The 11,046-nt window shown below is 64.6% G+C and overlaps 2 protein-coding genes across 2 annotated transcripts; both read left to right on the top strand.

Annotated features, from left to right (window-relative positions):
* Nucleotides 1-1,342: 1,342 nt before the first annotated feature.
* On the top strand, nucleotides 1,343-6,553 carry LOC141952211 (uncharacterized). Its single transcript, XM_074889391.1, has 10 exons — nucleotides 1,343-1,353; nucleotides 1,710-2,079; nucleotides 3,057-3,161; nucleotides 3,546-3,614; nucleotides 3,817-3,972; nucleotides 4,766-5,357; nucleotides 5,496-5,590; nucleotides 5,728-5,819; nucleotides 5,936-6,050; nucleotides 6,219-6,553. The coding sequence occupies exons 2-10, from the start codon at nucleotides 1,720-1,722 to the stop codon at nucleotides 6,537-6,539; spliced, it is 1,905 nt and encodes a 634-aa protein (XP_074745492.1). The 5' UTR covers nucleotides 1,343-1,353; nucleotides 1,710-1,719; the 3' UTR covers nucleotides 6,540-6,553.
* A 13-nt stretch (nucleotides 6,554-6,566) lies between these two features.
* LOC141952312 (glutamine-rich protein 2-like) lies at nucleotides 6,567-11,046 on the top strand. Its single transcript, XM_074889628.1, has 11 exons — nucleotides 6,567-6,579; nucleotides 6,641-6,822; nucleotides 7,049-7,123; nucleotides 7,433-7,597; nucleotides 7,754-7,875; nucleotides 8,787-8,852; nucleotides 9,106-9,207; nucleotides 9,800-9,953; nucleotides 10,138-10,225; nucleotides 10,382-10,489; nucleotides 10,828-11,046. Exons 1-11 carry the CDS (start codon nucleotides 6,567-6,569, stop codon nucleotides 11,025-11,027), a joined length of 1,275 nt encoding a protein of 424 aa, XP_074745729.1. The 3' UTR covers nucleotides 11,028-11,046.

The raw sequence follows: 11,046 nt of genomic DNA, 5'->3' as shown, positions 1-11,046 counted from the left end.
AGGGACTGTGATCAGAGACAGAGAGTATTTGTCGATCAGATAAAGGGCGAGGTGACAAGAGACGTGTGGTATTTGTCAGTCAGATAAAGGGTGGGAGCCTGGGTGTGTGCATGTCTGTCTGGCGGGATATACGCCAAGTCTGCGATTAGCGATATCCTGTGAAGTAGGCACAGAGATGAGCTGTGCCATGTAAGGGCCAAACCCCAGAGGGTCAGCAGAAGATAACGCAGAGGAAGACGACGACCCCCCTAGCAACAAAAGGCGCAGCCGCAGCCGAAACCAAAAAGGCCCCGTCAGCCCAGAACCTGAAGATTCTAACAAGAGACTGCCAAAGAGGAGGGGCGCGCGCCGTTGGCGGAGCAGCGACTCCCCGGCCGCCCAGCGCTGCTTTACTTGCTCAAGCGCTTGCTGAATTAATAAACTTTATAAGTCACTTGATTTGGCTTCTGAAAGTGATTTTCCCCAATTTATAACAGCTTAATTAAAGCAGCAGGCTTCTGCACCTGGGAGTGCTGTTTCTTCCTGCCAGTGATCATCTCGCCTTCACCATGTGGTACTCGCAGCGAAATACAAGTGCAGGACAGACTGTTTGGCTGATGAACTTGCTTCCCCCCCACTCCTCAGTGTTCTCTGATAGTCTTGTTTTATAAAAATTGTGGTTGCTCTGGGTTTTTTTCTCTTTTTTCTTTATTCCCCCCCGCCCCCCCCAAGCTGCAGATACTACAGGCAGCACTTTGATGGATCACTCGGGCTCGAAGATTTTTCCCAGTGTTTGAATACTTCCTGGGGCTGTCTGGATGCCTGTGTTTAGCTGCGTTTCTTTTTTTCCCCGCTCTCGCGGCTCTTTGCTTCGGTGCAAGGTGCGAGAAATCTGTGTGTTGATGCAGTCAGCAGCAGCCTTCCACCATTGCCACGTCTGAGGGAGAGGGTAAAATCTGTCATGCTTTTGACACCTCAGCCAATAACTCAATGGAGGTGCTTCCTTGCCGGGACTGGGCTTGTCTGGGAGAGTTTCAGGGGGGAGCAGGGTGCCGGACGGGCAGGATGGTCTCTGTGCACGGCGCAGCCACGGGCTGCAGGGAGCTGCGTCAAAATATTCGACGTCACCAGTTGTATTTTGTGTCGTCACAGTGGCAAAGGCAGCGGGGAGCCTGGGCCCGGCCCGCCGCCGGGGCCGCCGCGTCGCCTGGCAACGGGAGGCGCTGCGTTATCCCGCCCTGTAAACACGGGCACGTGGGCTCGGCCAATGGGCAGCGGGCAGCGGCGGGTGGTGGCCAATGAGGAAAGGGAAGGGGCGGGCTCAGGGTGAGGGGCGGGGCTAGGGGAGAGCAGAGCGGCGGCGGGGACGGACGAGTAAGGTTGGGGGTGCGGGCTCGGGAGAGGGGGACTGGGGGGACTGGGGGGACTGGGGGGCCCGGGGCGCCCGGGGGGCTGGTGAGAAAGTGAGGCGGGGGGCAGGGGCAGGGGCAGGGGCAGGCAGAGCTGGGTATGAGGCTGGGGGTGGCCGGGGAAGGAGACACCCCTCCCTCTCCCCCAGACAGCCCTGCCCTCGGGGGGTCACCGTGTCACCCGCCCCCCCGCCGCTTCGACCACTTTCTGTGGTGAGGAGGAGGAGGGCGGCTGCCCATCCCTCCCAGCCGCCCAGGTCCCCTCCAGGCAAAAGGGGTGCTGTCGTGTCCCCCCCGCTCAGGCTCTGTGTTTTCGGGCAGGGCAGCAGCCATGGCCGCACTCAGCCTGTCCCAGCTGCTGGACGTCGCCATCGGGACGCCCCAGGTCGGGGCTGTCAACTTCACGGCGCTGCACAGCCTGCTGCAGGCCGTGCTCAGGCACCTGGGCCTGCAGGACCTGCCTGCCCTGGGGCAAGGGCACAGCCCGACCCCCCTCCTGGGGCGGGACCAGCCCCCCGAGGCACCCCCCAGAGAAGAAGGGGGACAGGGCGGAGGCCCAGGCACAGAGTCGCTCACCCCCGCGAAGGACCCGCTGCAGGGGACCGTGAGCACTCCCCAGGACGCCTCCGTGGCTGCTGACGTGGGGCAGATGAAGATAAAGATTGAAGAGAATGAGAGCAGCATCTCCAAGGTAGAGGCTCTTCCCCGTTCCCTGGGTGCCCCCCCGTGAGACACCCCCTCCTCTGGGGTCTGCACCACCATTGTGGTGCCCTTAGGTCTGGTTTAAGCCTGAGCTCGAGGTGGTATGTGGGGCTTACACTGTGGGAAAGGGATGGAGTTTTGGGGAGAAAGAGCTGGGGCTGAAATGCTGCTCCAGTTGCTCTGGGTTCTCCCCAAGTTGCCATCAGCAAGTCGTGGGTCCAGTAGAGCACCCGGTGCCCTCGGCTGCAGCAGCCAGAGGCTCAGCACCTGTGGAGATCCAGCCCTACCACTCTCCATCCCTCCCTTCCCCACTCCTGAGCCACAGCCAGGTACGGCACCTGCTCCTCAGGCAGCTGAGAGGCTCCATCAGCACCTCATGGGCCTCATCTCCCAGCCCAAATCCCCTTGGCTTGCCCGAGGGCTAGACCCAGCCCTGGTGGGGACCGGAGAGGGGCCTCATCCTGCACAACGCTGAGCCGTTTGGGGCTGCGAGCATCCCCAGTGGGAAGAAATAAGCTCAGGTTCAAGGAAACGGTCACCTTGGGTGCTGCAGGGCCGGATCCTGCTGGGACTGGGACATGTAGGGAGAAGGCAGCAGGGAGGGTTTCCCCGGGTGGCTGAGCTCACCCTCCTCGGGGCAGGCCCCCCCCTGCTTGATCGCTCCCCGCTTCGTTAGCCGCGGTTGCCGCTGCCCTCGCGGGCCAGGCTGTGGTTGAGAGGGTGGCAGCAGCTCTTTGCCCTTTGGATCGGCTTCAGTAGTCTTGCACAGAGCCCGGTGTGGGGGGGCAGGGCTGGATCTGTCCCCGCTTACTTGGGCTGTGCAGTGGGCCCCCCCCGGGGCAGGGTTGGGGGGGGGGGGGGGTCTCTGGGGAGCTGCTGCCCCTTCTTGGCTGCTGAAGGTGTGATGAATGGTAAGTGCTGCCCGCAGTGCCCCCGGGACTCACCCCCGCCACTGCCCTCTCTCAGGCCGTGGCTCTCTCCCAGGATCTCCTCGAGGAGATCGGCGGGATGAAGGCGGCGCAGTCCCGCATGGAGGAGGACATTCGGATGATCCGGGAGACGCTTGGCATGGTGAGCTGCTGCCGGTGTCCCCAGGAGGCAGCTGGGCCCTCACCCCCCTCCCTGCCTCTGTGTCACCCTGCCACCCCTGCCCCACGGCCCTGGGTGTCACCCGGCGTGAAGGGTGCCAGGAGGGAAGAGCAGGAAGGGTGTCCCAAGGCTGAAGAGGTAACTGCATGCACCAACCAAAGTGACGCTAAGACATTTTTTAACTAAGCAGCTGTAAAGAAAGAAACATGGGTGCTAAGAAGGAGAGGAGATAAAGATCTACCCATGCAACACAGCCACAACCCTGCCTGGCATCCCTCTGTCCTGTGCCCAAGTTAATTTTCGGATGCTCCTTTTCAATCCTGCTCCTGTGTCTGGGCTGCCATCCCTCTCCTTGTCCCGCTCCAGGGGAATCTCCAGGACGCTGCCGGCCAGCTGCCGGCCCTCCGTGACCAGACGGCGTCGGACAGTGACATGGTAGGGCCGCGCGCACGCCCGGATCCTGCTCCGGGAAGGAGGCGGCTGCATGCCCGGGGCACCGGTGCACCCAGTCCCTCGGTGTCAGGGCACGGTCCCAGCAGGGCTGGGCAGCGATGCTGGAGGGGGTCAGTGCTCCTGTGGGTGCCATCTCACCCGGCTACGTGGCCAGGGTTGACCCCCTAATCCCTTTTCTCCCCAGAAAAAGCTGAAGGAAAGGCTGAGCCTCTACCCAGCCCCGGAGGAGGTGAGCAACATGGTGCGCTGGGAGGTGCTGGAGGATTGCCTGGTGGGCAGCAAAGCAGGAGGAGGAGAAGGAGGAGGAGTAGGAGGACGAGAAGGCCGAGGTCTGTCCGTGGTGAGTGCTGGGGCATCCCGGCTATGGGAGTGGGACTCAGCAGGACCGCAGCCCCCGGGGCCTCGGCGGAGGTTTGCTCAGCACTTCTCTTCCCTGTGCATCCCGCCGGGAGGCAGGACCTGGCACCAGCAGAGCCAGGGCAGCTCCTCGGCTGCCCCAACAGAGACCTCCTCATCGTCCTCATCGTCTGTGCCACCGACAGCCCCCAACAGCCCCTCCGTGGGGCAAGGGAGCGCCCGAAACCCTTGGGGTGACCGCCCAGCCCCCTGTCCTTGCTCAACGTTGGGCAGGACCACGGCTCCCTGCCCTCCTGGTCTCTCTGGGGCTGGTAGGTGGGAGCCGGGGACAGCGGAGGGACATTTTGGGGCAAACCCCAGCATTCTGCACCATGAGATGGTTTCCAAATCCTACCTGGGGCTGCTGCTCCTGAAATGAAGGCGCAGCCCATTAGGCTGGGAAGCGGGTCTGGTCCAGCAGCTCTGGAGTACAGAATCCCATTGCTGGAGAGAAGAATGCCTTGCTGTTGTGTCAGGTGGCATCGGCAGGGGGTTTGCTGATCTCCAGGATCGGCTGCTGAAATGACTCTGCAGGCACAGAGGTGGCCAAAGGACTAAAGGGACTGGGGAGGGGCCGTGCGGCTGGGGCGCCCGGGGGTCCCTGTGGGTTGGGCAGTCTCTGCCTTTGGGGTACTTGAGTTTGGCTCCGTGAGCTGGGGGGTTTGAGGACAGGGCGGGTGGCCCTTGCCGCTGCACTTCCGCCCATAAACCTGCTCCCCTTTGCCTCCTCTTCGCAGGATGGCAGTGAGGGCCAGGCTGCCCCCGCCGAGCCCCCCACTGCAGACGTGGACACCCCGCATGGGGCAAGCTCAGCGCTGGGACTGGAGGGACCAGGGCCACAGCCTGCACCCAGGACCAGCAAAGGGACCAGCAAGGGGACTCCGCAGACACAGCCTGGCTCCCCGGGGACGCAGAGAGCACCAGTGGCCCCTGAGAAGGGGGCAGGTGCTTCCTCAGATGAGGCAAAGACTTGTGATGCCCGTGCCACCACCCTGGAGACACAGACAGGATCCCCTGGCATCAAGACCACTACGCTGGGGACAGAGTCAGGGGCCCCTGACAGCCAGACCTCCACCCCAGGGGCACAGCCAGGGGCCTCTGACACCCAGAGCGCTACCCCAGGGGTGCAGCCAAGTACCCCCAGCACCCAAACCACCACCCCAGGGGTGCAGCCAGGGATCGCCAGCACCGAAACGGTGGAGGCTCTCTGCCAGATCGGGCAGCTCAGCCACCCCTGTGCCAGCCTGAAGGAGCAGGTGGCCCAGCTGGAAGCCAGCAAGCCAGACCACGCCGAGCTTGAGAAGCTGCGCCTGCTCTTCTCGGAGGGAGGTAGGAGCCCCTGGGGGGGCTGGCAGGGGGGTGTTTGGCATGGGGACACCCTGGGCTGGGGGCTCGTTGTGCTCAGAGCCTGGCCTCAAGGGCGAGACCCCCTCTCACTGACAGCATGTCCCCTCGGACCACATCTAGACAAGGAGAGCATCACCAGCGTCCTGGCCGACCTCCAGGGCCGGGTGTCCTCGCTGCAGGGCCTGACCAGTGACCTGCAGGGCGAGAATGGGAAGGTGAGCTGGCAGCAGTCCCTGGGGGGGCTGCGGGGATGCCAGGGGGGAGTTGGGCAGGGAGGAGGCAGCTGAAGGGCCCCTGGGCTGGGACAACAGAGGGGGCTGTGCCCTGACTCATCCACCACTGCCTTTCCCAGATCAGGCAGCTGGAAGATGCCGTCGGAAAGCTGGAGGTAGCTGGAGCCAACTGGAAAGGGGATGTCAGCGACCAGATCACCCTGCAACTGGGGTAAAAGGACGGGACAGGGTTTCCTACCCTGCAGGAGGAGCCCGGGGGGACAAGGGACACCCCCTGAGCGGCCCTGTGGAGGCTAAGCCTGCCTGTGCCCCTGTCTCACTGAGCAGGTCCACGCTGCAGGAGATGAGGTATAAGCTGAAGGAGCTGGAAGAGCAGCAGGAGATGACCAAGGCCACGCTGGAGCGGTTGGTGGCCAAGACGGCTGACGAGCTGCAGGAGCAGGTGAGGTCCAGGGGCAGCGCTCCCACCGCCACAGCTCGGTGGGGTGGTCCTGGAGGGGTTTCCAGCCACATCCCCTGGCTGGCTGGGGCCATCGAGCCTCCACAGCACCCGGATTTGTTGACTGCATCCACCTCATCTCAGAGCCGACTCCTTCTCCCCTTCCTGCAGCTGGGCGAGCTGAGGGCGATGGTGGCGAGCACAGGGCAGGAGCAGGCAGAGGCGCAGGCAGCGTGCCCCGCCTGCAGCGGGGACATCCGCAAGCAGGTGGGGCAGCTCCTGCAGCGCTACGAGAAGCTCCAGGAGGTGGTGGACAATTTCATGTCGCAGCAGGCAGTGGGCAAGGTGGTAAGACGGCTGCCAGGGAGGAGCCAGGTAAGGAGATGCCGGCATGGGGGGCTTGGGAGGTTGCCAGCACCCCCCCAGCTGGTTGTGCTTCGCTGTAATGTGGAGGAGCCCCTCACCGCCTCCCAGATTGGTTCGTACAAGTGAGCAGCACGGAAGGAATTTAAAGCCTTGATGCAAATGTCCTGTTGGCACTGAGAGCCCATGGCCACCGGGCAAGTAAGCCGGGTCTGTCCCCACGGGGGCAGCCAGCCCCCCCTTGCACGGCACCACCTTGTCATCTTCCTCCCTGAAGCAGGACGAGGAGCTGCTGAAGCTGCTGAAGCGCATCCAGGCCACCGTCACGCAGGTGCAAGGGGACTACGAGAAGCTCAACTCTGTCACCGGGAACCTCCTGAATGACCATCACCAGAAGGAGAAAGATATGGAGGTAGGTGGCTGAAACCCCCTCGGGGTCAGAGCATCCTCCAGGCAGACCCCAGGCTGGGGACCACAAGGGATTTGTCTGCACCCCCCCAAACCTTGCAGCCCTGTGGAGGTTCAATGTACCTTTCCTGGAGGTTTGGGTGAGGTGGGGGGAGCGGGGGTTGCTCAGCTGGCCAGGAGGCAGCTCCAACCCTGCCGCGGTGCCATGGGATGCTTTTCTGTGTTGGAAGGCTCTGTTCCGGTCCCTGGAGAGGCTGGAGAAGGAGAAGGCGAACAAGGAAGACCTGGTGCTGGGGATTGATGTGGTATGGCCTTGGGGGGTCCTGGCACCACCCAAGGGGGTGCTGGGCAGGGTGACAAACACCCCTTGTGCCTTGGGGGCTCAGTGGCAGAACTGGCCTGGGGGAGGGAGGATTTCCAGACTGGCTGTGGCTCCTTCCCCAGGTGCCTCTGTCTTCCCCTGGGTCCCTTCAGCTGGTGTGACCAACCCCACGGGGGTGATGGGGCGAGTGGGGCCACGTAGCCACTTCTCCCTGTCCTCCTGCCACGAGCTGGCCCTGCCCGTCATCCCGCCATCCTTTCCTCACTGCTCTCCTGCCTTTCCCCGCTGCTAGAAAGCAGACAAAACCGCCCTGGCCGGCAAAGTGAGTCGCACCCAGTTTGAGGCGAGCATGGAGCGGCTGAATGAGATGATGCAGGAGACGCTGAGCCGGGTGACGGGGCAGGAGCAGGGCTGGCACCAGGTCCAGCGGCAGCTCAGTGAAGAGATGGACTCCAAGGTGAGGGGTGGCACGTCCCCGCTGCGCAAAACTGGCACCTTCGGGGCTTGGCAGCCTACGGCAGCGTCCCTCTGAGGATCCGCCCTCCTGGCTTTTCGTGGGGAACATGATGTCCCAGCCCGGGGCAGCTGGCTGAGGGTGTGTGTCTGTCCGTAGCTGGACCGCCTGGAGCTGGGGCCTTTCCGGCAGCAGCTGGAGGAGCACTGGAGGAGCATCCTGGAGCAGCTCAAGGAGAAGGAGCCGCTGACGGAGGCTGACGATGCAGCTGGGATGAAGAAGTGAGTGCGATGGGGGTGGCGATGGCTTCTGCTCCCACCGGTAGCAGGCTCCCGATGTTAAAGGAGGCACGAGGAGGGGGACCTGCAGGATGGAGCCCTCCCGAACCAAAACTGGGATGTGGGTGCAAAGGTTTTCTGGAGCAAGGGTGGGGAACGGCGACTCGTCCCCCTGGGCAGGGCTGTGACACGCGGCGCCGCAGAGCTGGGTTGTGACCTGCCCTCCTGGCGAGGGGCGGGGGGGTAATTAGCGCTGACGAAGTGATGAAACCGGTGTGAGGGCTGGTTGGGATGGCAGCTACGGGTGCCTGCGCCCTTCGCCTCCCATCCCTGCCTGCCCTGGGCAGCCACAGGCAGCTGCCAGGTTTCGGAGGTGCCCGCAGGGCCGAGGCGAGCGTGTCCCTGTCCTCGGGGCAGCTGTGACAAAACTCATCCTGAAAAATGTGGGAATCCTGCATCCCCCAGGCCCGGCGTTTGTACCCCAGCAAGAGGTACAGGAACAGCCCCGTTCTGTCCTTGCTGGTACCCCCAGTTCCCATGGGACTGGGGTGCTGTGCGTGCCTGTGGGCGTAGTTCCCATAATGGTGGTTTTTGGGTGCTCCCCTCAGTGGATTCTCCGGTGCCTAATATGAGGTGGAGCTTTTTCCCAAGCGGGAGCCCACAACCAACTGCTCTCCCCCATCGTAGCCCCTTGATTTTGTAGTCAGCCGGTGGGTTGTGACCTTGGTGGGGTGGGGTGGGGTGGGGTGGGGGGTAAGCCAGGCTCAAAACCCTGCGGTTCCCCCCGCAAATACCATAACTCATTACAATGAAGTGCCCAGCACCTTGCTGCTGCCTGCCAGCTGCCTGCCTGTGTGCAGGCAGGGCTGTATCCCCCCCCAGGAACTCACCCAGGCCTTTCCCCCCCCCGCCAGGCAGCTGCTGGCCCATTTCCACTGCCTGTCCTGCGACCGGCCCCTCAGCATGCTGGCGCCTGGCCCGTGAGTACCGTCCGGCACCGGTGCATCGGGGGGTGCGTGGGTGATTCGGAGGGGAGATGGGTGCTGGCAGTGCCCCGCTGTGCCCGGCACGGGGGTTAGGGTGTCTGCCTGGGGGGGTGCAGCCCTCCTGAGCCCCTCCCTGGGGGCAGTGGGATGCCAATGGGGTACAAGCCTGTGGGTTTTGGGGCACTGCCCCGAGCTGGGGTGGGTCGTGTGTCCCCTGTCACCCACCCACGGCTCCTGCCCTCCCCAGGCACATCGCGGCCATCCCGTCCAGGCCACCGCTCCCCCCCCACCTTGCCGGGCGCTCCCATACTGTCGTGGAGCTGGAGCAAACACCGCAGCACAGCCACAGGTATGGGACACGGGGACCCGGCCCCTGGGGTGCAGGTTGGCCCTGCCCTGGAGAGGGAGAGCCCTTCCCAGGGTGGGGCTGAAGGGATGCAGGGGCGGCCTGGGCAGGGCAGGGGAGCAGAGATGTGCTGCAGAGGGGTCAGCTGTGCTTGTCCCCGGTCTGTGGCGTTTTACAGCCCTCCCTGCGCTGCCCTGTCTAGCCCAGGTCTGTGTCTCAGTGGTGCTGAAGCCACATGTGATGAGCTGTGTCTGGTCTCAGCCTGACCTCAGGCTTCACTGGGGAGTCAGCTGCCTCCTGTGAAACAAGTCACCGAAATTAAACACTGCAGCTGGGACAGCCCAGCTCCTGCCTCCCGCTGTCCCTCGCGTAGGGTGCAGGGACCTGCCATGGCCATGAGCAGCTCACCAGGGCCACGGGGAAAGAGCAGATCCAGCACAGCTGGACAGGCGTGGGTCTCCTTCAGCAGTCGGAGGGCACCCGGGAGGGACATACCCCACCGGGGAGCACCCGCAGCCCCCTCCCTGGCATAGTAGGGTGAAGCACGGGGTGCCACGGTGCTGGGTGCTGAGCATCCCTGTGCTCCGTCCCACAGGGAGCGGGTGGGCGAGTGCAGGTACCCCCGCGTGCCGCGGCAATGCGGGGGCCGGCACACCCTCACCCACCCGCTGCAGCGCTGCCCGCACCCCCAGCCCCACCCGCCCAGCACCCCGCGGCCGCTCCAGCCCCACACCCTGCTCCCCATCAAGGTGAGGATGACGAAGGTAGGGATACAGCGGGGGCAAGCGAGGCTGGGAGGGTGATGCTGAGCATCCAGGGTGGGGGTGGGGGGATCCGTGCCTCAGTTTCCCCAGGGGGAGCTGGGTGGGGGGGTTTGCCTGGGCATGCTGATTTGGGCCCCGTGTTTCAGCCAACCCCCTCTCTCCTTCCCAGCACGACGAGACGGAGCTGTCGGGCCAGGATGGCCACATCTACAGGGGCCGGCGGGTCAGGCAGCTGCCTGTGCTCGTGGGCAAGGAGGGTACGGCTGGGCCACGCTTGGGGAGGGGATCTGGCGGGGGTGAACTGGGCAGTGGAGTGGGCAGGGTGCCCGCGGGGTGCCAGGTTTTCCCCCTTTCCCCTCCGTGCGTTCTCCCTGGCTCCCCCCAGCCCAGCTCCCTCTGCTCCCTCCTGCCAGACTTCCCCAGGGCCAAGCCCAAGCTGTCCCCGAGGCAGTGGGATGCCAAGGACACCAGCCGCCTGCTCTCCCGGCCCCAGAGCACTGCGTCGTCGCTCAGCCAGCCAGGTACGGCCCTGCCAGGGCACCGGGGTGGGGGGAGAGGGCACCCTGCTGTGTCCTGGTGGGTGGGGGCAAGCAGGGTGGGATGGGGGTTTGGGGTGGAGTGGGGTGGAAGCAGGATGGAGGGGGAGGACGGGAAGATGGGGCAATCGATCCCCATGTTGGAGCCAGAGCAAGGTGGAGGGACGTGGCGGGGTGGTCCTGGCCACTGTGGGACAACAGCCTGTCTGCTTCAGGGTGGGGGCCAGGACCCCGTTGCTGGGTGTCTCTGGCCAGGCAGGTGCCCATGGGCGGTGCCTGCCCCAGGGGCTGCAGGGGGGCTAACCCCTGCCCCTCGCCCCCAGGCATCCCCACCTCGCCAGAGCACAGGCCAGCCTCCTCCCACGGCCGCCTCTCCCAGGCACGGGGGCTCCTCGTGCCCCTCCAGCCCTCGTGGGACGGATCCAGCACCCCGGAAGCCAGGCAGGACCGGGGGTCCCCGACCGAAGCCCCACCACCCCGGCCACCGAGCAGGCGAGCAAGCATCTCTGGCCAGCAGCAATAAAGGGCGATGGGCAGCCAAG

The sequence above is a fragment of the Strix uralensis genome, chromosome 19 (genome assembly GCF_047716275.1).
Source record: "Strix uralensis isolate ZFMK-TIS-50842 chromosome 19, bStrUra1, whole genome shotgun sequence".
Taxonomy (NCBI): domain Eukaryota; kingdom Metazoa; phylum Chordata; class Aves; order Strigiformes; family Strigidae; genus Strix; species Strix uralensis.
This window is presented reverse-complemented; position numbering and strand designations above follow the sequence as displayed.

Excerpts from the sequence above, each read along its gene's own strand:
- LOC141952211 (XM_074889391.1), top strand. The coding sequence starts at position 1,720 with ATGGCCGCACTCAGCCTGTCCCAGCTGCTGGACGTCGCCATCGGGACG. Across the intron at positions 5,358-5,495 it reads CCTGCTCTTCTCGGAGGGAG|ACAAGGAGAGCATCACCAGC; the intron begins GTAGGAGCCCCT and ends GACCACATCTAG. Across the intron at positions 5,820-5,935 it reads CAGATCACCCTGCAACTGGG|GTCCACGCTGCAGGAGATGA; the intron begins GTAAAAGGACGG and ends CTCACTGAGCAG.
- LOC141952312 (XM_074889628.1), top strand. Across the intron at positions 7,598-7,753 it reads GTGAAGAGATGGACTCCAAG|CTGGACCGCCTGGAGCTGGG; the intron begins GTGAGGGGTGGC and ends GTCTGTCCGTAG. Across the intron at positions 7,876-8,786 it reads GATGCAGCTGGGATGAAGAA|GCAGCTGCTGGCCCATTTCC; the intron begins GTGAGTGCGATG and ends CCCCCCCGCCAG.